At 37.4% G+C, this 25,592-nt stretch overlaps 1 protein-coding gene across 1 annotated transcript in view; it reads left to right on the forward strand.

Moving 5' to 3' along the window:
- Positions 1–25,592, forward strand: part of LOC126215324 (protein draper-like) — a 131,347-nt gene that overhangs the window by 49,454 nt on the left and 56,301 nt on the right. Inside the window, exons 5-6 of the mRNA XM_049942006.1 lie at positions 2,694–2,900; positions 20,699–20,854. Of these exons, the coding sequence (XP_049797963.1) occupies positions 2,694–2,900; positions 20,699–20,854 (363 nt within the window). The remainder of the gene's footprint in view (positions 1–2,693; positions 2,901–20,698; positions 20,855–25,592) is intronic.

Below are 25,592 nucleotides of genomic sequence, written 5' to 3' on the forward strand. Positions count from 1 at the left end.
AACATTCAAGATAACATACAGTGAATCACTTGTACGTGAGGCAACAGACAACATCCCACCTGTAGCGTGGGCACAGACTGTGTGGCATGCTGAAAAGCTTCAGAAAGAAGAATTTGACAGGGAAGAGAAGATGGATATAGGCCTTGAACCTATCATCATAAGTTTACAATCATATTGGTAGGAAACAGACTCAAATAGAAGTGATGGTGGTATTACAATGTAGACTTCGGAACAAAGTAATAATATTTCTTAGTTTTAAAGACTCGCGGTTTAAAAAATGTGTTTGGCAACATATCAGTTGAATACTACATAATAATGAGATCTTCCTAGCTTTTTTGAGTAGGTCTTTGTATCCTTTTATTTATGCAGACTATAATGCTCAACATATTGCCCAAGGAGAAGTTAAGCTTCTCTCACCATGTTGTAAGCCTCTGTCATTTTGAAGGCACAAACTGGATGAGGCCCCAAAATGACAGTACCTGTTACTTGTTGAGATATCAGTGGTTTACGATGTTATCGGTCAGATTCCCTGAAGTTATTCACAGATGATGGTTAATTATTTACTTGTTCAATGGATTATAAATGCAGTCTCTCACTGTAATATTGAACGTGTTAATGCGCATTAACAATGAAAAATATGACAGCTCACTGACCATTTTTACGATAGTCTTTTACATTAGTCTTTTCTACCACTAATTCCTTTTTACATGCAGTGATTACACTTAATTGTCGTCAAACACACACACCCCTTACACATTTTTAAAAATTATATTGAATAGAAGCAGTTGTCAAGCAAATATAATGATTTTGGTTTGTGCTTGAAGTTAATTTTGTTGTGTGTTAAATTTTTACTTATAACACAGTTCAAATAACAATGTACAGTTATTATTGTAAGCAGTTTCAATGTCATTTTGAGAAAAGTTGTACTTCACTTCTTCACAAAGCTGTGTCAACTGTTCTCACCTCCCGACATCATGCAAAGTAAATCTGTGGAGCAGTGGACGTGAATTAATGACATGAATTAATATTTCTCTCATGATGATTGATTGAAATTGGTTTTAATATTTATTATTCCCCTCATAGATTTGAACATATAATACAATGTACTGTTGGCAAATGAGCCTCACTGTTATGTGCAACAATGGAATTTGGCATGCACAGTTCTCAGCCTCCACGCTTCCTTTACACTCTGCCTCTACGTGTGGAAGTGCCATCCTAGGTGACGTGGGCTTTAGTAAGATGCAAAATATCAAGCGGGTATGCAATCTCTTGTCACACATTCTGTAACATGTCTGGTGTGATTGTGCCAATGGCATCTCTGATGCATTTTTGCAGTGTCTTGATATCAGGAACTGTTATTTTGTACACAATACCTTCATGAAGCTCCAAAGAAAGAAATCTGAGGTTGTATTTTCAGTGGATCTCAGGGGCCATGGTGATTGTGCCATCTCTCCCAATCCACCTGTTGGTGAAAGTTTCATTAGAAAATCACAGACTTCAAGAGTCCAATGTGGGGGACTGCCATCTTGCTGAAAGATGGTAGTGCTTTCCATGTCCTGTAACTGGGAGATGGCATAGTTCACTAATATGTCTAGGGAAATACATCCATTTGCATTGCTTTCGAGGAAGAAAACTGTACCAGTTATTCAATCACACATTAACTCTCACCCACATGATCCTTTTGACTGTCCCAAATGTGTTCTCGTATGACATTGAGAATTTTCTGATCCTCAGATACAGGTATTATGGTTGTTAACTGAGCCACAGACATGAAATGTAGTCTCATCAGAATAACGCACATGCTTCAAGAAATCACTGTCCTCATCCAAATGGTTCAGTGTGTCCATTGCAAATTGTTGACATTTTGAGTGATCATCTGGTTGTAATACCTGAACAGTTTGGTCATTGTAGGCATACAATTTAAGAAATTGGTGAACTACTTCATTCTCTGTACTCTTTCACACTTGAAGCTCCCATGAAACTTGTTTAATAGATTTCTATGGTGACTTCATGAATTTGAACCAAACTGCCTGCGCAGTCTCTTCCAAAACTGATGGTCTGTCATTGATTGTCCATTTCTGAACAACTTTATTGCAAAAAAAATTTCCATCCATGTTCTGATTAACATGATATCTTTCTTTCTAAAATGATACACAAATTTTTACTGCACTGTAACTGGCAATTTGGTTTACACATTGGGCTTTCTCCTGGGGTGAGACCACCTTTACTGAGCAAGGTGTTGCAATCGCTAGTACACTGGACTTACATTCATGACGACAACATTTCAAAGCTACGTCTGCCCATTTTCATTTAGGTTTTCTGTGATTTTCATAAATTGCTTCAGGCAAATGCCAGGATGGTTCCTTTGAAAGGGCATGGCTGACTTCCTTCCCCAACCCAATGGGACTAATAACCTCACTGTTTGGTCCCTGACCCCAAATCAACCAACCAACCAACCAACCAAACCATTTTTACGATATAGGTCACACATTGCTCCTTGTGGCAAAATTGTTGAATCATACACAGCTGTACAGAACCTCCATGGGTTTCCTGGTAGACCTAAAAAAAACATTATCATAAATGTGCACATTTTTTAATTTCTGTTGTTTGTGTGTGTAAGGGGGAGGGGGGGGCAGGTGTTTCCTACAGAACTGTTGAGTAACATTGGCTCAGTGTTATCTTTCCCGTAACAGGTGTGAGCTGTGAGACCCAGTGCGAGGATGGCAGCTATGGGGAGAACTGCTCGGAGACATGTCTCTGCCAGAACAACAGCTCTTGCGACCCGCAGACTGGGGAGTGTGTGTGTGCAGCTGGCTGGGATGGCCCCAACTGCACGCAGCGCTGTGATCCCGGCTTCTACGGCCTGGGATGCAGGCAGAAGTGCCCTGAGCCCATATTAGGTGGGTTCAGTGCCAGCTGTCTGTTGCTCTCCTGTTGTTTTGCTACTTTTGATGGAAACAAAGGTTGCTTACAGAAAGTGATGTGAGTGATTGCGACTTGTTATGTGTGAAGCTCTGACTACTGTTATTCTTAATAAGAACTGTCACAGATGTATTAAGATACATTTTTTATGTCACAACCGGTTTTGTTCAGTGAACATCATCAGTTGACCCACAGCTGAACAAACCAAAAATTAGGCCAAAGACTAGAGTAACTTGTACTTTGTAAATGATATGCAAGCCACATACACCACCAACAGCCATTGTCAAACATTCTCACAAAATTGAGCCTGCATCGTGACTTGGAAAACTTTAGGGGGGTTGCAGACATGTGGATCACCAATTTTGATCAAGTTTTTCAATGACATTCTATATTAAAAAATAAGAAAAAAAGATAGGTGTTTCAGCTTTTTGCAAGACATTCCTTAGGTTTTGAAAAAATTAAGATAAAAGTTGATGATGGAAAAACATATTTTCAATGCTAGCCATCGAAAGATCATCTAAAAACCAACATTTTTATTAATACAATAAGGAGACCAAAGTTAATAATGTTCAGGTTATTAACATTTTTGTATTTTCATGCTGTAGCTTGGATACCCATCATTTTTTACATCCAGATGAGCAACATCCGCTATTGAGCAGCCAAGGCATTAGACTACCAACCTACTGGTCATGGCTTTTTTTTTCATTCAGTATTTTTTTCTGTGTGTCTGATAACATTCTAATAATTGGAATACTTTTCTTTTTATTTATTTGAAATAAGACTTCAGGGTGTGTGATTAATAATGAAATAAGTATTGGGTTGGCACATAAATGTGTAGTGTTTCTCCACAAGTTTAATAAACACAAGAGAGACACAAACAGAGACCTTAATCTTGTATAATGTATTCTGCTTCACTATTTACAACCTTCTGACAAAAATGAGGTAACTTTTTGTTTTCGTGATTGTAGAGATCACAGAGTTTTCAGGTGTACAACTCATCAAGCCAGGTTTGGAGCTTATTTTCATCTCAAAAGGAAGTACTTTCAAGGTGGTTCAATTGAGAGTGGAGAAACTTGAAATCTGTGGGTGCAAGATCACATGAATAAGGTGGGTATGGATTGGCTTCCCAACCCAATTTCTGTTGTACAGCGTTTTCTGTCAATCTAGCATAGTGTTGGTAGGCTTTATTGTGGAATAGCATCACTCCACATGGTCTTCCTAATCAGTGTTCTCTGATTGCAACTACAAGACGTCTCAGTTGTGGACAGTAAATGTCAGCAGTGATGGCTACAAGCAATTCATAGTGCATAACATTATCTTTTGTAAATGTGTACAGGGAGTTGCTGCTTTGTTTGGGCTCGGCCATTCCTTTCTTTTCCTTATGTTGTTGTAAAGACATGTCACCAGTAATGATACAGGAAAGGAAGGTCAGTGTTGTTCACAAGCCAATTGAGATGACGAGCAAGCAGGGATGCCCGTGTGACCACCTGCTGATTTTTGTGATTTTGGCTTGGAGCACATGGTATCCATACACCTAATTTTTGAGGCTTCTTCTTCACTACATGCAGATGTCACATGATGGTCAAATTATCATAGTTTACCACATTTGCCAGTTCCTGCATACACTGACATCAATCACTGTAGCTTAATGCATTTAAATGATCATCAAACCCTGAAGGTCTTCCTGAATGGGAGAGTCATTAATGTTAAAACAACCCTCTTTAAAATGAGAAAACCATTTCTTGCCCTGCTCTGTCCGATTTAATTATACCAATGTAATTCTCTACCTAATGGAAAAAGTAAACATCACATGGTTGACAAAGAGAGGTGCATTTTAGTGGTATCGCTTTCATGGCGCAGGTCAGTTGAGTACCATCATCTATGAAAATCCTATCATAGTGCATCATGTATCTCAATGAAAAAACTGTCAATAAATTATATATACTTATTTGGTCATTAATCACACCTCCTGATGTTTCCCTTAAAAAATAAAGGCAAAGAAAGATATCCCCACTATCGTAATATTACCAGATACACGGGGAAAAAATATTGAATAAAAAAAGCCACAACCAATAATTGAACATGGGCCAGCAGTTTGGTATTCTAATCCCTCAACCACTGACCTCATTCTACTAGATGCGTTAGGTTGGGTTGTTTGGGGAAGGAGACCAGACAGTGAGGTCATCGGTCTCATCGGATTAGGGAAGGACGGGGAAGGAAGTCGGCTGTGCCCTTTCAAACGAACCACCCTGGCATTTGCCTGGAGTGATTTAGGGAAATCACGGAAAACCTAAATCAGGATGGCCGGACGCGGGATTGAACCGTCGTCCTCCCGAATGCGAGTCCAGTCTAGATGCGTTGAATGATGTGTTAGCAACAGCATGAAAACATAAAAACAATAATAACTTTAGCATTACTAATTTTGGACCCCATATTATACACTGTATAACTGTAGAGCACTAAAAGTATGATTTTCCATAATCAACTTTGACACAGTTTTTTTCCCTCCAAAACTAGGGAATATTTAGGAAAAGGGCAAAACCTGTATTTCTTTATTTTCAGTATAGAAAATCCTTGCAAAACTTGATCAAAATTGTTGACCCATTGGCTGAACTCACATTTGGAATATAACAAGCACACCAAGACTCTGCCAAAAGTATATCAGGCAGTGAGTACAGGGAGTTTGGCACAGCACATTGCACTGTCCAAACAGGGCGACTCGACAAAAGAGGTAAATATGTTACTTTTGTTTTTTGCATGGACATCTTCAGCAGCAGCTGTTATGATCAATTGTTTTTGGTTTTTCTGTCTTGTGATTTCCCCAGGTGCATTTCACTTTTATTTATAAAGCAACTTCTGTACTCATTATGGATATATGGTGTGTATCTCCATATTACTACTTATAGATTTTTAAAAAAATTTCTTGCAGCAATAACGTGCAAAGTATAGATTCTACTCACCATATGAGGAGATGCTGAGTTGTAGACAGATGCAATAAAAAGACTGCTATGCATTTTAGCTTTCAGCCAAAATGCAAAAAAGTAGAAAATGCACATATATTCACACAAGCACAACTTGCACATGCATGATCAGCGTCTCTGTCCACTGAGGATTTTCCATTGTTTGATTTATACTTTCTTATAAAATTTGGCTACAGTTTACTTATGATCTTTTTGCCTCTTGTTTACATAATCTTCAAACTGCTGCTTTTCCTTCATTGTGAGTTGAGGTTGAGGTAAAAAGAAACTTGGTAGCATATTTACTCTTCGCAACTTCTTGCTGTTTATGAACTTACATTCCATCAGTATTGTATTTAGTACACTGCTCCACTAATGTTCTATTTATTAGTTAAAAGTGCATAAATCTCTATGAATTTTTGATGAGAAATTAAACTCAGAAATCAGAATTTCACTCCACTAATCGTAACATTAAAACTATAAGAAAACCGTAATTTGGAGTTAATAGAGAAAAAATAGTAATTAATATTTTGAAATGTTAACTTCTATATTTATGGCATCTGTTATAGTGCTTCAGGTGTCAGTACTCCAGTCTCAATTGTGAAATGTCATACTACCATAAACATGGATTTCATAAAACCTAACTTCATAGCCACTGTCAGAAAGTCTCATGAGTTACTGCATTTGAAATGGTTAATTTTGATGTTTTTGGAATACAAAAAGTAACAAGTAAAGAGGAAGGGCGTAAGCACGAATGTCTTTATATAGTAACAGTTAAAGAATATACTGATATATTTTTGATTTTTCTAGAAAAATGACTTGTCGGTACCACTGTTGATATACTCCTGACAATTTTTTGCATCTGTGGGGACTTCACATTTGCAAGAAATAGCCATTGTAAGTGGGTGCCACTTACACATTGTACACTTTCTTGTAAATTAACTAACTAGTGGAAAGTAGCATATAGTAGTGGAAAGGAAAAAAATGCTGTTTTTTTTGCTGTACCTATCATGTGGAGAGAATGAAAAAACCATATCTCTGATTGTTAGTTTTGTCTTATGAATACTTGGGGATGTACAAACAAGAAATCAAAGAAACCCATTGTCTATCTGGACCTGTCTCGTACACCGAAGCCCATGCCACACTCTGAAAGTCTTCCATTTCCTTCAAGGCAAACAGATGAAGAAAATGATAGTTGCAGTGAATTGGATGGCAATGAAGAAATCACATCATCTCATGGAAGAAAAGAGCCTCTGTAGCAGGAGGACTCATGTAGCAGTTCAATACGGGCAGATCTAAATGATTTGGTGTGCGACATTGGACTACTTAAACAAAAGGCAGAATTACTCGGTATGAGGTTACAGGAATACAATCCTCTTCACCAGAGTACCAACTCATTGAGTTTAGACAGATTAGATTAGATTAGATTAGATTAATACTAGTTCCATGGATCATGAATACGATATTTCGTAATGATGTGGAACGAGTCGAATTTTCCAATACATGACATAATTAGGTTGATTTAACAACATACTTAAGTTAATATAACAACTTTATTTTTTTTATTTTTATTTTTTTAATATTTTTTTTCTTTTTTTTCTTGATTTATACCTAAAAATTCCTCTATGGAGTAGAAGGAGTTGTCATTCAGAAATTCTTTTAATTTCTTCTTAAATACTTGTTGGTTATCTGTCAGACTTTTGATACTATTTGGTAAGTGACCAAAGACTTTAGTGCCAGTATAATTCACCCCTTTCTGTGCCAAAGTTAGATTTAATCTTGAATAGTGAAGATCATCCTTTCTCCTAGTATTGTAGTTATGCACACTGCTATTACTTTTGAATTGGGTTTGGTTGTTAATAACAAATTTCATAAGAGAGTATATATACTGAGAAGCTACTGTGAATATCCCTAGATCCTTAAATAAATGTCTGCAGGATGATCTTGGGTGGACTCCAGCTATTATTCTGATTACACGCTTTTGTGCAATAAATACTTTATTCCTCAGTGATGAATTACCCCAAAATATGATGCCATATGAAAGCAATGGGTGAAAATAGGCGTAGTAAGCTAATTTACTAAGATGTTTATCACCAAAATTTGCAATGACCCTTATTGCATAAGTAGCTGAACTCAAACGTTTCAGCAGATCATCAATGTGTTTCTTCCAATTTAATCTCTCATCAATGGACACACCTAAAAATTTGGAATATTCTACCTTAGCTATATGCTTCTGATTAAGGTCTATATTTATTAATGGCGTCATACCATTCACTGTACGGAACTGTATGTACTGTGTCTTATGACAATTCAGTGAGAGTCCGTTTACAAGGAACCACTTAGTAATTTTCTGAAAGACAGTATTGACAATTTCATCAGTTAATTCTTGTTTGTCAGGTGTGATTACTATACTTGTATCATCAGCAAAGAGAACTAACTTTGCCTCTTCATGAATGTAGGATGGCAAGTCATTAATATATAATAAGAACAACAAAGGACCCAAGACTGACCCTTGTGGAACCCCATTCTTGATAGTTCCCCAGTTTGAGGAATGTGCTGATATTTGCATGTTATGAGAACTACTTATTTCAACTTTCTGCACTCTTCCAGTTAGGTACAAATTAAACCATTTGTGCACTGTCCCACTCATGCCACAATACTTGAGCTTGTCTAGCAGAATTTCATGATTTACACAATCAAAAGCCTTTGAGAGATCACAAAAAATCCCAATGGGTGGTGTTCGGTTATTCAGATCATTCAAAATTTGACTGGTGAAAGCATATATGGCATTTTCTGTTGAAAAACCTTTCTGGAAACCAAACTGACATTTTGTTAGTATTTCATTTTTACAGATATGTGAAGCTACTCCTGAATACATTACTTTCTCAAAATTTTTGGATAAAGCTGTTAGAAGGGAGACTGGACGGTAATGGTTGACATCAGATCTATGCCCCTTTTTATAAAAAGGTATAACAATAGCATATTTCAGTCTTTCAGGGAAAATGCCCTGTTCCAGAGAGCTATTACGCAGGTGGCTGAGAATCTTACTTATCTGTTGAGAACAAGCTTTTAGTATTTTGCTGGAAATGCCATCAATTCCATGTGAGTTTTTGCTTTCAAGCAAGTTTATTATTTTCCTAATTTCAGAGGGAGAAGTGGGTGAGATATCAATTGTATCAAATTGCATAGGTATGGCCTCTTCCATTAACAGCCTAGCATCTTCTAATGAACACCTGGATCCTACTATATCCACAACATTTAGAAAATGATTATTAAAAATATTTTCAACTTCTGACTTTTTGTTCGTAAAGTTTTCATTCAATTTGATGGTAATACTGTCTTCCTCTGCTCTTGGTTGACCTGTTTCTCTTTTAATAATATTCCAAATTGTTTTAATTTTATTATCAGAGTTGCTGATTTCAGACATGATACACATACTCCTGGATTTTTTAATAACTTTTCTTAATATAACACAGTAGTTTTTATAATGTTTGATAGTTTCTGGGTCACTACTCTTTCTTGCTATCAGATACATTTCCCTTTTCCGGTTACAAGATATTTTTATGCCCTTAGTAAGCCATGGTTTGTTACAAGGTTTCTTACGAGTATATTTAACTATTTTCTTGGGGAAGCAGTTTTCAAATGCATTTACACAAATGTCTTGAAATAAATTGGCATCAGGTTCATGGTACACCTCATCCCAGTCTAACTGGTGTAGGCTTTCCCTGAAATTTGCAATTGTTAAAGCGTTGACTGAACGTACTACTTTGGAGGACTGTTTAATATTGCTGAATGGAGCTATGTCATATATTGTAACTAGCTGTGCACCATGATCAGAAAGACCATTCTCAACAGGCTGAGCATTTATCTGGTTAAACTTATCTTGATCTATAAAGAAGTTATCTATCAGTGAGCTGCTATCCTTTACCACCCGAGTAGGAAAATCAATAACGGGTGTCAAATTGAAAGAACCGAGTAATACATCAAGGTCATTTTTCCTATTACCCTCTTTCAGAGAATCTACATTGAAGTCCCCACAAATAATAATTTGCTTCCCCCTGTCTGACAGATAGCACAACAAGGAGTCCAAATTTTTCAGAAATAGATTAAACTTTCCTGATGGGGACCTATATACAGTTACAATTATAAATGTGTCTTTATTTAATTTAAGCTCACAGGCACGTGCTTCTGTATGTTTCTCTACACAAAACTTTTTTGTTTCTATACTTTTTGCACAATGATAACTTTTGACATATATGGCAACTCCTCCTTTCTCCATATTTTCTCTCATTACATGTGCAGAGAGCTTACATCCACTTACATTTACCTTATCCATATCAGTAACAATGTGGTGCTCAGACAGGCATAGTATATCTATTTCATTCTCATCTTCTAAACAAACCAGAAGCTCATCTACTTTATTCTTTAAACTCCCAATATTTTGATGAAATATACTTACATTATTTTTAATTATAGCTTTATGAGAACCTTTCCTTATTCTAACATTTGCAGTACTCTCCTGTCTGAGTTTCTCATTGTGCTTAAGCCTAGTTCCTATACCAGTGGTCACACGGTGTTCAGAGAGGCAGATTATGTCAACTGGGTTGGGTGACTTTAATTCATCAATGCAATTACCTAGGACTGAGATACAACTTGGTGGAGATAAAATTTCTGGTGATTGGTGAAAATTTATAATTGACAGCTGTGATTGGTGATCCAATGTGCTAGAACTGTGCTGTTTAATTTCTTTCCTAAACTGAAGATTTGTTTCAATCCTGACCTCTCGTAGAACTTGACATCTTTCTGTCTTACCTATCCTAAAAAAGGTGCTGCTCCAACACCTGTAACCACTGGTATTTTACCATTCATGGCAGTGCCTCCCCCCCCTTAAATTTCCTGCTATTACCCCAGCCAGTTTCACCTTCCCTTTCCTGTTGAGATGTAGGCCATGCCTGGTATAGTCCCACCTACTGAGATAATCAACAGGAACCACACCAATATGAGCCCCCGCACCCGACCCAAGCAGCCGTTCCAACTCCGAATTAACTCTCCCAACAGAAGAGTTCAAATGAGGCCAGTCATGGCGTCTCAGGACAGATACAAACTCAACATTGGTGTGTCTCGATGCCGACGCAATCTTTACCAGGTCACACTCTATACTGTACCCAGGATCTCTGTCAATGCTGTTCCCTGGCCCTCCCACAATAACCATGGTGTCTTCCCTGGTAAATCCTTTACAGAGTGAACCTAAATCCTCTGTCACCTGATCCAGACTAGCACTTGGTTTGAAAAAATTTGTGACCTGGTATTCTGGTCCTAATTCCTCCTGCAGAAGTTGGCCTACACCTCTGGCATGAGAACTGCCTAACAACAAAACTTTCTTCCTTTTCGATGACTTTCCTACATTCTTTTTCAATTTACTATTGACAGTTTGTTGTGTCCTGTCTACACCTACCTCTGCTTGAGGCTCATCAGTTTCTAACTGAAGCAACAGGTCAAACTTATTTTTGACATTCACCACAAAACTGTCAGACTTAGTTCTAGGCCTGTTCCTTCTGCTACCTGTTGCCACTTCCCACCTCTCTTTGCCCTTCTCCGTCCTTAACCTGTCCAGATCTTCCCTAGCCTGATCTAGCTCAGCCTGAAGGGCAGCAATTTTCCCCTCCTGTTCCACTATCTTCCTATCTCTGCTGCAAATCCTACATAACCACTGATGAGCCTGATCCACTTTCCCAACACCCACACCACTGCAGTCCCCCCAGTGAAAAAAACTACTGCATCCATCACACCAAACCCCAGAACTAACAATTCTGCGGCAAGTCAGGCACTTCTCACTCATGGCAAAAATAATACTTTAGCTAGAATAAATCAATTAAATTACCGAAAATCAAAAAAGACGTTACAAGAATTAAGCCTATTCACAAATGTATATAAGCAAGTTTCTGATTTAAAATTCCGCTGTTTTTCTGAGATCTGTATTAAAACAATGAAGGTATACGCTATTTATTATATATTTCACTCGATGGAATGAAAAAAAGGACAATTGAACGAGATACTTTAATTTTGATTCTCCAAAAACGATACGAGAATTAGGCCTATAAACAAATGTATATAAGCAAGTTTCTGATATAAAGTTACGCTGTTTTTCTGAAATCTGTATTAAAACAATGAAGTTATATGCTATTTACGGTAGTTTACTTATTTGTTACCGAGAAACTAGTTAAATTACCGTGAAACAAGAAACAAACACGTTTACAAAATTTAAGCCTAAGTGCGACTTCGCGAAGTTACGATCTTTTCATGTTTTCTGAAAAAAATTGTATTTCAAACTTCACAATTGATGGGGCAATAACATTTTGCAATGATGCTGTAGACTTTATGAAAGCACTAGACTTCAAATACAGTCCACAGGAGTGGAGACCTTTTATAGATTTCTTGAAAATAAGTCTCAAGGGTGCCTTCTACAAAGTGGAAATAAAATGCTCACTGTCCAGATTTCACATGGCAGATTGGCTGAAGGAAGTTACAAAATTTCAGAAAATATTCTCAAATTAATTACATACATGAGCAGAAATGGAAGATTTGTATTGATTTCAATTGTTATTGGGAATACAACAATGCTCTAAACAAAATATGCTTGTTTCCTGTGCAAGTGGAATAGTCGTGATAGAAAATCCCAGTATATACAGTGTCGGAAAAAAAATTAGCACACCCTTTTAGAGGTTTCTAGTTCTCATCCCATCATATCTTAGCCACATATGTAATAGCTCTCTGAAGCAGGTTAATTTCCCAGATAGGCTGAAGTATGCCATTGTTAAACCACTGCATAAAATAGGGGATATGTCTGATTTCAACAACTACCGCCCAATCTCTCTTCTGACTGCCTTATCCAAAATTCTTGAAAAAGTAATGTATTGTAGAGTAGCTTCACACCTTCGTAAAATAAAAATAAAGTTTTAACAAAATGTCAGTTTGGTTTCCAGAAGGATTTTTCAACAGAAAATGCTATATATACTTTCACTAATGAAATATTAAATGCTCTGAGTAACCGGAAGTCACCTATTGGGATTTTTTGTGATCTATCAAAGGCTTTTGATTGCGTAAATCATGGAATACTTCTAGATAAGCTCAAGTACTGTGGTATGAATGGGACAGGGCTCAAATGGTTTAAATCATACCTAACTGGAAGAGTGCAGAAAGTTGAAATAAACAGTTCACATAATATGCAAAAGACTGGTGATTTCTAAAACAGAGGAACAATCAAGAATGGGGTGCCGCAAGGATCAGTCTTGGGTCCTCTGCTGTTCTTAATATATATTAATGACTTGCCATTCTATATTCACGAGGATGCAAAGCTGGTACATTTTGCCGATGATACAAGTATAGCTATCACACCCGACAGACAAGAATTAACTGGTGAAATTGTAAACGATGTTTTTCAGAAAATCATTAAGTGGTTCTCTGCAAATGGGCTCTCATTAAACTTTGACAAAACACACTATATTCAGTTCCACACAGTAAATGGAATCACCCCATTAATAAATATAGTCTTCGATCAGAAATCGGTAGCTAAGGTAGAATATTCAAAATTTCTAGGTGTATGCATTGGTGAGGGGTTGAACTGGGAAAAACACACTGATGATCTGCTGAAACGTTTGAGTTCAGCTACTTATGCTATTAGGGTCATTGCAAATTTTGGCGATATACATCTGAGTAAATCAGCTTACCACGCCTATTTTCATTCTCTGCTTTCGTATGGCATCATATTCTGGGGTAACTCAGCATTGGGTAAAAGAGTGTTCATTGCACAAAAGCGTGTAATCAGAATAATTGCTGGAGCTCATCCAAGATCATCCTGCAGACACTTATTTAAAGAGCTAGAAATCTTCACTGTACCGTCACAATATATATATTCACTTATGAAATTTGTTATTAACAATCCAAACGAATTAAAAAGTAATAGCAGTGTACATGGCTACAACACTAGGAGAAAGGATGATCTTCACTGCTCAAGGTTAAATCTAACTTTGGCCCAGAAGGGGGTAAATTATGCTGCCACAAAAGTCTTTGGTCACTTACCTAATAGCATCAAAAGCCTGACAGATAGCCATATAGCATTTAAAAGGAAATTAAAAGAATTTCTTAATGGCAACTCCTTCTACTCATTAGATGAATTTTTGGATATAGTAAGTGGGTAATTTCCCAACCAACAAAAAATAAATAAATAAATAAATAAATAATAAAAAAATAAAAAAAAATTGAGTGTCATGTAACATTTTGTCTAATGTAATATATTGTATAGACACCTTTTATTAACCTGACACATTCCACATCATTACGAAGTGTCGTATTCATGATCTATGGAACAAGTACTAATCTAATCTAATATCCCACACATGCTCGATTCGAAACAAGTCTGGAGATCATGCTGGCCAGAGAAATTGCTGCCCATTGCGGAATACTGTGGCATGCCGCTCCATCTTCTAAGTGACCTCTGACAGCACCAGTCGAGCTGTGCACCTGTTACGTGAGTGGAAGACGGGCTAGAGATGCGTGTGCCTGTAGTCCCACTGCAAATAACCAGTTTGTGCTGACAGATCTTGGCTCACAAGCCCCCTTATCTGCACTGTGTTAGCTGTAGAATCTGCCACTGTTGCCCTTATAATACAATGATTCCAATGGGTGTCTGTGGTGTGTGGACATCCAGAACCTCGTCTACGGGCGTGAGAATGGTCACGTGTCAATTGACACTAGCACCATTGCACAACTGACACAGCATGTCCAACGTGCATGCCAATTGTCTGAAAGTACCAGCTCGCCAGTTGGAATGCCACATTTTCATTCCTTTCTCACTCACTCACTCACTCAGCTTTAGAAAGCACGTGTGCACCTCCGTGGCCTGGTTGGCTGCTTGCTTCACATGTTTGCACTACACTGAGTCTTCTGGCCATGACCATTTCATATTAAAGGATAGACACTGATGGCATTTTCGTAGCTACGCCACTATGCTATGTGTTAGTGTGCAATGTTAAAACCATTATCAGTAGATATACTAGCTCCCAGGTGGCATACACTGTCATCAGATAAAAAATTGTCTTTCCAGGTTTACTAGTTTTTTTTTTTTCTTCTGGCAATGTATCACAAAAACCGCCTGAACCAAATCTAAAGTAGTAGTGGTGGTGGTGGTGGTGGTGGTGGTGGGGGGGGGGGGGGGGGGGGGAGATATTCAGCATCAAAGTCTGGTAGCTTGTGAAGATATCATTGTATCTCTTCACATCAAACTCGGTTTAATTAAACAATTTGTAAAGGTGGTGGATCAAACTGGCAGAGGGTCTGCATTTCTTGTTGAAAAATTTTGTCGTCTTTCAGCAGTCAAAGTAAAAGATGTGTTTGTGAGCCCTCAGACCATGGAACTTCAGCTAGATCAGAATTCTGAAACATTCCTGAATGATACAGAAGTGCAAGCATGGCAAGGTTTCAAGAAAGTATCTGAAAATTTCCTTGGAAGAAAAAGAGCTGCAAATTACAAAGAAGTAGTGAATCAAATGATCATTGTTTATCAAGCTCTTGGCTGCAACATGTCTTTGAAAGCACATTTCCCGATCTCTCATTCTTACTTCTTCCCAGTGAGCTGCAGTGATGTATCTGGCTAATCTGGAGAAAGATTCCATAAAGACATATTTACCATGGAAAAACAGTATGAAGGGAAGTGGATGTTGGCCAACTATTTCTGTAATATCATTCAAGACAAGAAAGACATTCCACATTAGAGAAAAAATGAGACATAATTTTTTGTTGCAACATTTTTATCATTTTCTCTTTTTATGTATAGCTTCCTTTAAAAAACATGTTAGAAAGTGACTGCTTTCATGAATACAGCATCAGACATTACCTTCCAGAGATTTCCTAATATGGTAAAGTTAGGATACTTAACTGAAAATACTTGATCTTATATATCTTACAATCAGAAAATAACTTCACATTGATATAGTACTATATCAGCTAAAAATGGACATTATGGTTAAACTATTCCTGACAGAGAAAAACTGAAATTGACCTTCGAAACTGTTATAAGATCAAAACTTTGCTCTCCAAAATAAAAAAAATTGTCCTCCCCCCCTTTTTTAAAAAGACAGTGTTACTAGTATTTATGTTTTCTGTGGAGGTTGTGAGCATCACCAACTACTTACTATCAGCACCCTCACTTCCCAATTCCACACTTCCATCTCCCAGTTGCTTTCCCTATATTTCCCTCTAATTTCTATCCCCTTGAACTTGAACCATCACTCTCATCCCCTCCCCCCACATTCTACTCCCACACTGACTGACCCCAACCAACTGCCCCTCTGTCCCACACAGCCTTCCATTCATGCTCAAGTAAGCAGTTTTTATATCATGATTCTTTATATTGTTTTATTGTGTTAGAAACAGAAGGATCATGTATTTCAGCTCACATGCCCACCATAACTTTGATACCAATGGTCCTATTCCAAAATAATAAGCCACATTTTTTTTCAATTTGTTATGAAAGATAATGAATCATTAGTGCATATATAAGTTGACCATTTATTTTGGGCAAATCTTTTCTGCATAGTTAAGTTTACATGCTAAATATACTAACTTACTAATTTGTCTCTTGAGGCTGACTCAATAGCTGTCATCAGTGTGATGGTATTTGCTACTCAAGTGGTTAGTTCTTATATTGAAGAAATGGGAATAAAGTTGATAACCCATATTTTCCCAGCTGAAGGAAGCTAGAATGTAGTTATGTTTCACTTTTAACCCTGCAATAGTTGTGCCACGTTTCATACCATTAGTAGTTGCTGCAGATTGTCAGCCTGCGTTTCGTCACAGGATTATTTGGTAAGCGTGATAGCGTTACGGAGATGTTTAAGGGGACTGATGACCATAGATGTTAAGTCCCATAGTGCTCAGAGCCATTTGGAGATGTTTAGCAAACTCAGGTGGCAGACTCTGCAAGAGAGGCGCTCTGCATCGCAGTGTAGTTTGCTGTCCAGGTTTCGAGAGGGTGCATTTCTGGATGAGGTTTCGAATATATTGCTTCCCCCTACTTATAACTCCTGAGGAGATCACGAATGTAAAATTAGAGAGATTCGAGCATGCACGGAGGCTTTCCGGCAGTCGTTCTTCCTGCAAACCGTACGTGACTGGAACAGGAAAGGGAGGTAATGACAGTGGCACTTAAAGTGCCCTCCACCACACACCGTTTGGTGGCTTGCGGAGTATAAATGTAGATGTAGATTAACACACAGGTTACAAAAAGAGTCTAATCTCTTAATAAGCTAAACACTGACTGCAACCACCAGAGAGTTCACATCACTCAGTGCTGCCAAGGTTAGCGATACGATTCTGGTCTCTGGGCAGTGATGCTGTTCATTGAGTCACCACACAGGTGACACACAAATGCAGTGGGTCACTTGAAAATATTGTTAGTGTGTAACACAGAGCAATGATGGAAGTGGTCACCATGAGGTATGTCAGAAATGTGAGATTCTCTGTCAACAGCTGATTTTAAGTGATCAATGACTAAAACTGTGGCAGTTGACACATGTTATAGCCCTGGATTTAAACCTGTATCCTAAGCTAATAACAACCTTGTGATGTGCAGTGTATCTGAGAAAATGGTGGTTAACAATCTGCAGCAGAACTAAAATCATGATTGCTTTGTTCATACCAATTAAAAATAATCTTTATGAGCAACTTCAAGACAGAAGAAAATCAGTTTCTAGCACTAAAAGTAAACTGTAATTTCTCACTGTTATTGGTTACCTGAAACTATCGTTACAATGGCTACACATTCTGCTGTGTTGCTGACTGAGAACAGTCATAGTTGGCAATTGGTTTCAGATTATAGGCAACAAAGACTGATTCCAAATGAAAAGAGAATGATAGGAAGAAGAATACAAGCGAATAAAAAAGTCAATACCATGATGAAAATGATGCAGCAAAATAAGATAAATAAAATTACACTTAAACCAATTAAATGAATAAAAATAATAATCAAACACTCTTCATTAGATTTACCATTACTCTCTGTTAAATAATTATACTTAAAACTGTGCTCACAATCACAACAATGAACTGCAGCTTCAAAAATTAAGCTTCACACAACATTGTGTAAACCTCATCTGATGTAAACCAATCTCTGTGATTATGAAAACTGCATATGTGTTGCTGAATCATGTCTTGTATGGAAGTATCCAGCAGCATTCTGTTGGTGTTACATATGGAACATGTAACTTCATTAGCAGCATTGTGTGTGTTGCTTCTGGTGTGATTACCATATGTGATGAAATACAAAATAAAAGTGCTAGACCCATGATTAGGGATCCAAAAACGGGAAGAAAGAAAGCTGAACAATGAATTGTAAGTGAATTGACAAATTGTTGTGGAACTTTGGCAACAGTGAACAGTTTCAGCTTGATGCTGAGTACTGTGAGGAAACTAGCTCCAATGCATGACATATCAACTAGCAAGTAATTTTAATCAGACTGCAGATCACATGTGGAGCCCATGGTTTATCCTGATCACCTATTTTGCACCCAAAATAACAACTGTAAGCTTTTTTAATCAATGGGGTTATTTGCTGTTTTTGTGAAGCAATTGTCACTTCTCCACACACATAGCAAAATGTGTCAGCACTGTTAACACAAATGTGGCATTTTTGTTCACTTCAGTAGTAGCCAACTTGAACAACTGTTAGTTAATCTGGAAACAAATGTGCAAAAATTATTACAAGCATTAATAAAGCCACTGAAGCCGAAGAGGAGGGAGACAAAAAGATCACTGAAATTGATATCAAAATGTTTATATTCAAAATATTGCACATAAGTAAGGCCAGGGACAACAATATAATCAATTGTTACTAGTTATTATGACTCTGACAAACCATTATAATATTTGGTTTCAAACTTCATTATATACAGATTTTTATATTATCTCACCATAATAAAACAGTGTAAAATGACAACTAGAGCTAATTTTGAATTGTCTTTGTGATAGTCACGGTCACCACATTAGAATTGATGGGAACTGGCTATTTTCATTCGATTTATATTTTCATTGTTGCACAGTGTTGTTATTACAGATACACCAGCAGATATCCTCCTCAGAATTGGCTTTTATCCACAGAATAGAATGCTCAAAATTTTGTATTGGACAAATGGGAAGGAAATTTGGCACACAATTTAAGGAACATACAATAATATGTGAAAATTGCCTATCAGTCTTTGCTGTACACATGACACCAGCCACAAAATACGTAACATAGATGAATCACTACAAATGTTACGAAAGTTACGGAATGGTAAATTCATGGATGTGATGGAAGAAATTGAAATTTACATACACATAAATCACCCATCAGACAGAATTTTAAATGAACAGAAATATGTGTGGAATGGAAAATCCCTAGACAACTTTATACCAGTTCTGTGATGAAGCATTACAGAACCATAGAATGTATAATTATCACTATATTCATTAATAAATGACTAATGTAAAAGAACAGACAACCACAAAGTAGGTCATGAAAAGCTTTATTCTCATAGTTTTCAGTAATGTTATTGACTTTAATATAAGACATTTAACAACCATTCAAAAATGACATATTCCCACAATAACAGAACAAATACTTACAAGTCATTTTAAAGAAATTACGTATACTCATATTTACACCAGTGTTGAATGATAGTTAAATATAATTGAGAATAAAGCGATATATAGCTCAGTTAACAAATTTTTGTAAAATAACTATAATGTTCCTAGTGTAAATACATTAAAACCTTCAAACTTATGGATAAGAGCTGAGCAACAACTGCTCAAAAGTAACACACTTCTAAAACAGGGAAAAACTATTTCTAAAAACAAAGATGATGTGACTTACCAAACGAAAGCACTGGTAGGTTGATAGACACACAAACACACACACAAAATTCTAGCTTTCGCAGCCAACGGCTGCTTCATCAGGAAAGAGGGAAAGACGAAAGGATGTGTGTTTTAAGGGAGAGGGTAAGGAGTCATTCCAATCCCGGGAGCGGAAAGACTTACCTTAGGGGGAAAAAAGGGGTGGTATACACTCGCATACACAGACACAAGCAGACATTTGTAAAGGCAAAACTATTTCTAATTTATTTTGCGACTACTTCATGCAGTCATAGAAGCAAGAAATGTATATGGCACAATATACTATGAAAGAATCATCCATAAAGTAAGTTATTATCCACTTTGACACTAACTTTCATCATTTGACAATATTCTGCTATGGAAGTTATTGAAGGCATCATACATTGCTCTCTTGACAGCCAAATGTGTTTCATTCAGCATCTCTCTGTCTGTCATTCTTAAGCACGTTCAGCTGATTCTTGCAGAAGCCACACCTAAGTATGGCAAGAATGCGATCTTCTGTTCTCTTTTGTTGTTTTGTCCTCCTTTGCTATCTCTCTCTCTCTCTCTCCCCTCTCCCCCCCCCCTCTCTCTCTCTCTCTCTCTCTCTCTCTCTCTCTCTCTCTCTCTCTCTCTCTCTCTCCCTCCCTCCTCTTCTTTTTCCTTCATCTCTGTGTGCCCCCAGTGCCTTCTGGATTTCTTTAGCCATACCAAAGAAGCTTATTATAGCTTGCACTTCACACTGAAATTCAGGTATATTTCTGAGTCTTACTAAAATGTCATTAGCTAATGTTTTAACTTGTATCTGGTTTAGTATGCAGTTTCTGAGTACTGATTTCACTTCACTTCAGTGTTTCGCCAGTCGTTGCTCGTGATTCTGGATTCCACTCAGCTTTGTGTCCTTTTTTCTGCAGGTATTAGTGCATGTGACCCCATTACTGGGCAGTACTTGTGCAACCCAGGCATTATAGGGCTCACCTGTGAACATATGTGCCCAGTCGGTACATACGGCCTGAACTGCCAGAATAAATGTGCCTGTGAGAACGGCTTAGAATGTCACCATGTTACAGGTCAGTATACAGTGAGAATTTCTAAATTATAATATGTGTGTATATGCTTACAGTTGTAATGTGATGATTTTCGTGATTGCTCAAATAAGTAGAACTGTTGAGTTTTCCATACAAAATTTAAAGAAATTAAGTCAGTGCTATTGCACAATTATTCAACATTCATGCTGTTATTGATCATGTATTTTAGATTTATATAAGACCAAAAAGACATTAACACCCTCCTTTCCCAAGACTTATATGATTTCGAATTGTAAATGGTAACAGTAAGGTGTAGTAGATGAGTACTACTTTTCCCTAACTGTGATTAGTGTTGCCAGTGCAGGATTCTGTGCACAAACTAACTTCTCAATTATGTCTCAAAAATGTTCAGTTGGTGGCCAAATCCTTTGCTCAAACTGCCCAGAATGTTCTTCAAACCAATCAATTCTTTTTTGTGTGCCTGTTGACAAATCAATTCTTCTACTATTTGGTGAGTGGTCCACTTTATTCGTATATTATTTGCATTTGGCAGAATGTTTCTTTTAAGAAGAAGAAGTAGATAGCATGCAGCAGAGGACATGGTTAATTGCAGAAGGATGTCAAGAAATTTCATTCATTATACTTCAAAAGAAACCAGATTGTGAATAAGTAAAAGTGGGAAATTGGTATGGAATGCAAAATCTACATTGTTTAGTGATCCACATGAACCAAAATGACTGTAGCTGAAGAGAAAACTACCATAAAGGTGTGACGATAAAATGACAAAGATAGTGTAACTGTTTCCACTCTCAGTAGAGGCCAGTTCTTGAATTGTTACTGCATCAGAATTTTTCAACACATGCATTTCCTTTTAAAGAAGTAATTATAATAAGCTAATATTTGTAAAAAGGAAAGTCAAGTGAAGTGCAACAAAATTGACTTTGCATAAAACTGTTGCATGTCAGAGAAAGCGTCATCTTTCAGAATGGTCAGCAATGGAAACATGTGCTTCTTGTAGGTGAAATACTGAGTTTAAATTATCTTTTTTTCATTGGGGTAAGTGGCAGGTATATGGATGTTTTGGGAGTATTTCTTCATGAAGACGTTGGAGTTTGTCTCACTCCATACATGAGAGTTTGCTCTGTTTACATTTATTCTATGATTATTTAGGTATCTTGATATTTTACTAATGTCTAGGATTGAAAAATATAGTAATATGTAGTAGAGAAAAATTAGAAATGGGCGTTAGTCTTAAGTGCATGTGGCAAAAGTGTCAAGTGGCTTCTTTGTTGCTAATGTGTCTTCAGATGTCACAATGTAACAAGTTGATAGTTGTGAACAGTGGCTTCTTTGTTGCTAATGTGTCTTCAGATGTCACAATGTAACAAGTTGATAGTTGTGAACAGTGGCTTCTTTGTTGCTAATGTGTCTTCAGATGGCACAATGTAACAAGTTGATAGTTGTGAACAGCAGTATCATAACTATATATGTTAGATTTTGGTACTTAGTTTGATTTTTTTCTTATGTAGGTGTGTGTGTTACTGTGTGTGGTGATGGTGGTTGCCTTGAACAAATGTGGAATTTAAGTTCAGGGAATCACAATCTTTTTTTTTCTTTTAATGGAAATGCCAGTACTGTGAAATGAGGTGTTATTATTTAATCTTTTTATATTCTACATTTCATTTTGTTGTTATTTTAGTGGCTAATGTGATCAGTGAGCTATTACTCATATTGATGAGGTCATTTATTACTTTCTTGTTCATTGGAGGGGCCTAAAGTTTCCCTGTAATGTTAGGAGTTTCTGTTGTTACGGTTCATTTTAGATGGCTCATGCCCATGCTTTGTTAGATGTTCAGCAAATGTAGAATGGCTATTTTCATCCTTAAAATTTCTTTTATGTTCTTTCTATCAAGTTTTGAAATTTCTGCCTGTCATCCTTGGATAACACTAATTTACAATCTTTACTTTGTAACGAGTATATACCAGCTCCTTGGTATTTGTCTGCTTTTTCTGTTGGTGTTTGTAATTGTGACTGGTATGTGTTTCTTGTTCTGCATGCTATGTATAATCCTTGTTTGTTCAGTGTACCTGCTGTTCTGTGTGATGATTTTTTTTTTTTAATGTTAATGTGTACCATTTATTTTTGTCAGTCATGAGTGTTCCTCTTCTGTGTATTCATGTGCATTGTAACATAAGTAGTGATTGTGCAGTTTTATTATGTTGTGTCATCTGCTTATTTTATTTTCCTTTAGGTGTGTTTTGGGTCTTTTTACTATTTGATTGATATATCCATTGTTTTTGGATATGAGCTGCATTGTTTCTAATTATTTTTCATAATTTTCTCAAGTGAGTGGTGTTTCATTCAATCCATAATGATATGTTGGGGTGCTGTTAGTTTCTTGTTTTGTGGGTGATTTGATGTCAGTTATATAACTGCATATGTTGTAATTGTCAAACTAATGATTAATGCGGTCTCCCTTTGTTGTTGTATCCAGGAAATGTATTGTTTTTGCATTTATTTTTCCATGGTGAATTGTCCATTTGTACATTTTTATGGATGCTGTTTATGTCTGTATATAGTTTATATATTTTCTCAATTGGTTCATCTATCATACAGGTAGATCACTTATTGTGTGTCACAAAATTTCTTGAGACAACTGCTCTATATGGTCAGATGGTGACTTCTGGTAAGTAGCAGCTACCTATGTCCACACTGTGATTGTTTGTAATGGAGGCTACACTTGATTCACATGTGAAAAATCAACTTGTGTGCTGCCAGAAGATGGTAGTGTGTTCAGAGCCTTTACTGGAAGCTGAATGCGGTCTTCTGCATAAGCACCAAGTGACTGGTGCTGCTACCAAGTGGTGTTGTGTCCAGGAGCCGAATCAAAATTGGTAGCTAGGTGGATACTCCTCTGTTGGGATCTGACTGTCATAAGAAATTATCAATTTCCTTTATATTTAATGATGACAATTGTGTGGTTTCAGGCTGTACTTAACTGGAATCCTGAGTCGCTCTTTATGAAGTCTGTTCAAAAAATTCTGGAACATTCTTAATTTTGTACCAATGGTGTGTTGGAGCAAAATGCAGTTGGTATTCCTGCACACATCTATGTTTAATGTTTAAATGCCAGAAGTTTCATTGCTGTATGTCTGTTAGTTATTGTTCAGTGCTGCATTCAGTAGAACATTGCGTAGCACAGTTTGTGAATTTTGAGATGGCAGAGTCAGAGGAGGAATGCATCAGCATTAAATTTTGCCTGAAACTCAAGAAAATCTTTATATATACAGACTAAATGATGCAGAAAACCTACTGTGATGTTACGAATGGTTCACACGGTTTAAAAATGGCCTAACAGAAGTTAAAGATGACACTTGTTCAGGATGCCCTTCGATGTCTGATGACACTCGTGTCAGCAACGTCAACAAAATTGTGTGAGGTAACTGAAGACCAACCATCTGAGAGGTTGCAAAAGAATGTAACATTTCAGTTGGATCATGTCATGATATACTGACAAAGCATCTTGAAATGCGTCATGTTGCTACCAGGTTTGTCCCGTGGCTCGTGAGCCACGACCGCAAAAATCTTCACCTTGCAATTTGTGAAGAACTTTTGTATTGTGCAAATGAGAACAAGATGTTCCTTAAGACAATCATAACTGGTGACAAGATGTGGGTCTATAGTTATGATGTTGAAGCCATGGTTCAATCTTTACAGTGGATTGGTACTCTAAGATCAAAAAAAGCTTGTCAGGTCAGGTCAAATGTTAGAGACATGTTGATAGTTTTCTTTGACTTCTACAGATTAGTTCATCACAAATTCATACCGAAGAGACAAACTGTTAATCGATGATACTATTGGGAAGTGTTGCAACACCTGCAAGAAAATGTGAGAAGGAAATGGCCTGCAAAGTGGTGTGACAGTTAACAGCTCTCGCATCACAATAATGCACCTGCACGTTCATCCCTTTTGATGTGTGACTATTGCACAAAAATTGAAATAGGTGTGCTCCCTCATTGTCCATACCCTCCAGGCCTGGCCACTGTGATGCAGCAATCTATACACTGATGGCTCTTGGACTGACTGTGGGGTCGGGTGTGCCTTCATCATTGGCACCCTTGTCTTTTAATATCAGGTTCCGGCACACTCCTCAGTTTTTACAGCCAAGCTCTTCACCTTGTCTCAAGCCACAGAGTACATCTGGTGACACAGCCTTTTCAATTGTGTCCTCTGCTCAGACTCACTCAGTGCTCTTAAAAGTCTATGTGCACTGTACACCGCCCATCCCATAGAGCAGTGGGTCCAGGAAAACTGTCAATTGCTCACTCTTGGTGGAGCCAGTGTGATGTTTCTGTGGGTTCCTGGTCATGTTCGTCTGTCAGGAAATGAGGCTGCTGACACTGCTGCCAAAGCTGCAGTCCTCATACCTCAGCCCATGAGTACCTATATTCCCTCTGATGATCTCTGTGTTGCTGTCTGTGTCCCTTTGATATCGCCAATGGTCCTCCCTTCACAGCAATAAGCTCCACCTTATTAAGCCTATCCCAGTGGCTTGGATGACCTTCTCTTGGCCTTCCCGCTGGGAGGAGGTTATTTTAACTCGGCTGTGTATTGGGCACTGCCCTTTTAGCTATCATAATTTGCTAAGTGGCACTACCCCACCACTTAGTACACATTGGACTCAAGTTTTAACTGTCTGCCACTTCGTAATGGAATGTCCATTTTTTAACCTTTTATGTTCCCTTTTGGGCTTGCCATGTGAGTTATCGGCCACTTTAG

The sequence above is a fragment of the Schistocerca nitens genome, chromosome 12 (genome assembly GCF_023898315.1).
Source record: "Schistocerca nitens isolate TAMUIC-IGC-003100 chromosome 12, iqSchNite1.1, whole genome shotgun sequence".
In the NCBI taxonomy this organism is placed as follows: Eukaryota; Metazoa; Arthropoda; class Insecta; order Orthoptera; family Acrididae; genus Schistocerca; species Schistocerca nitens.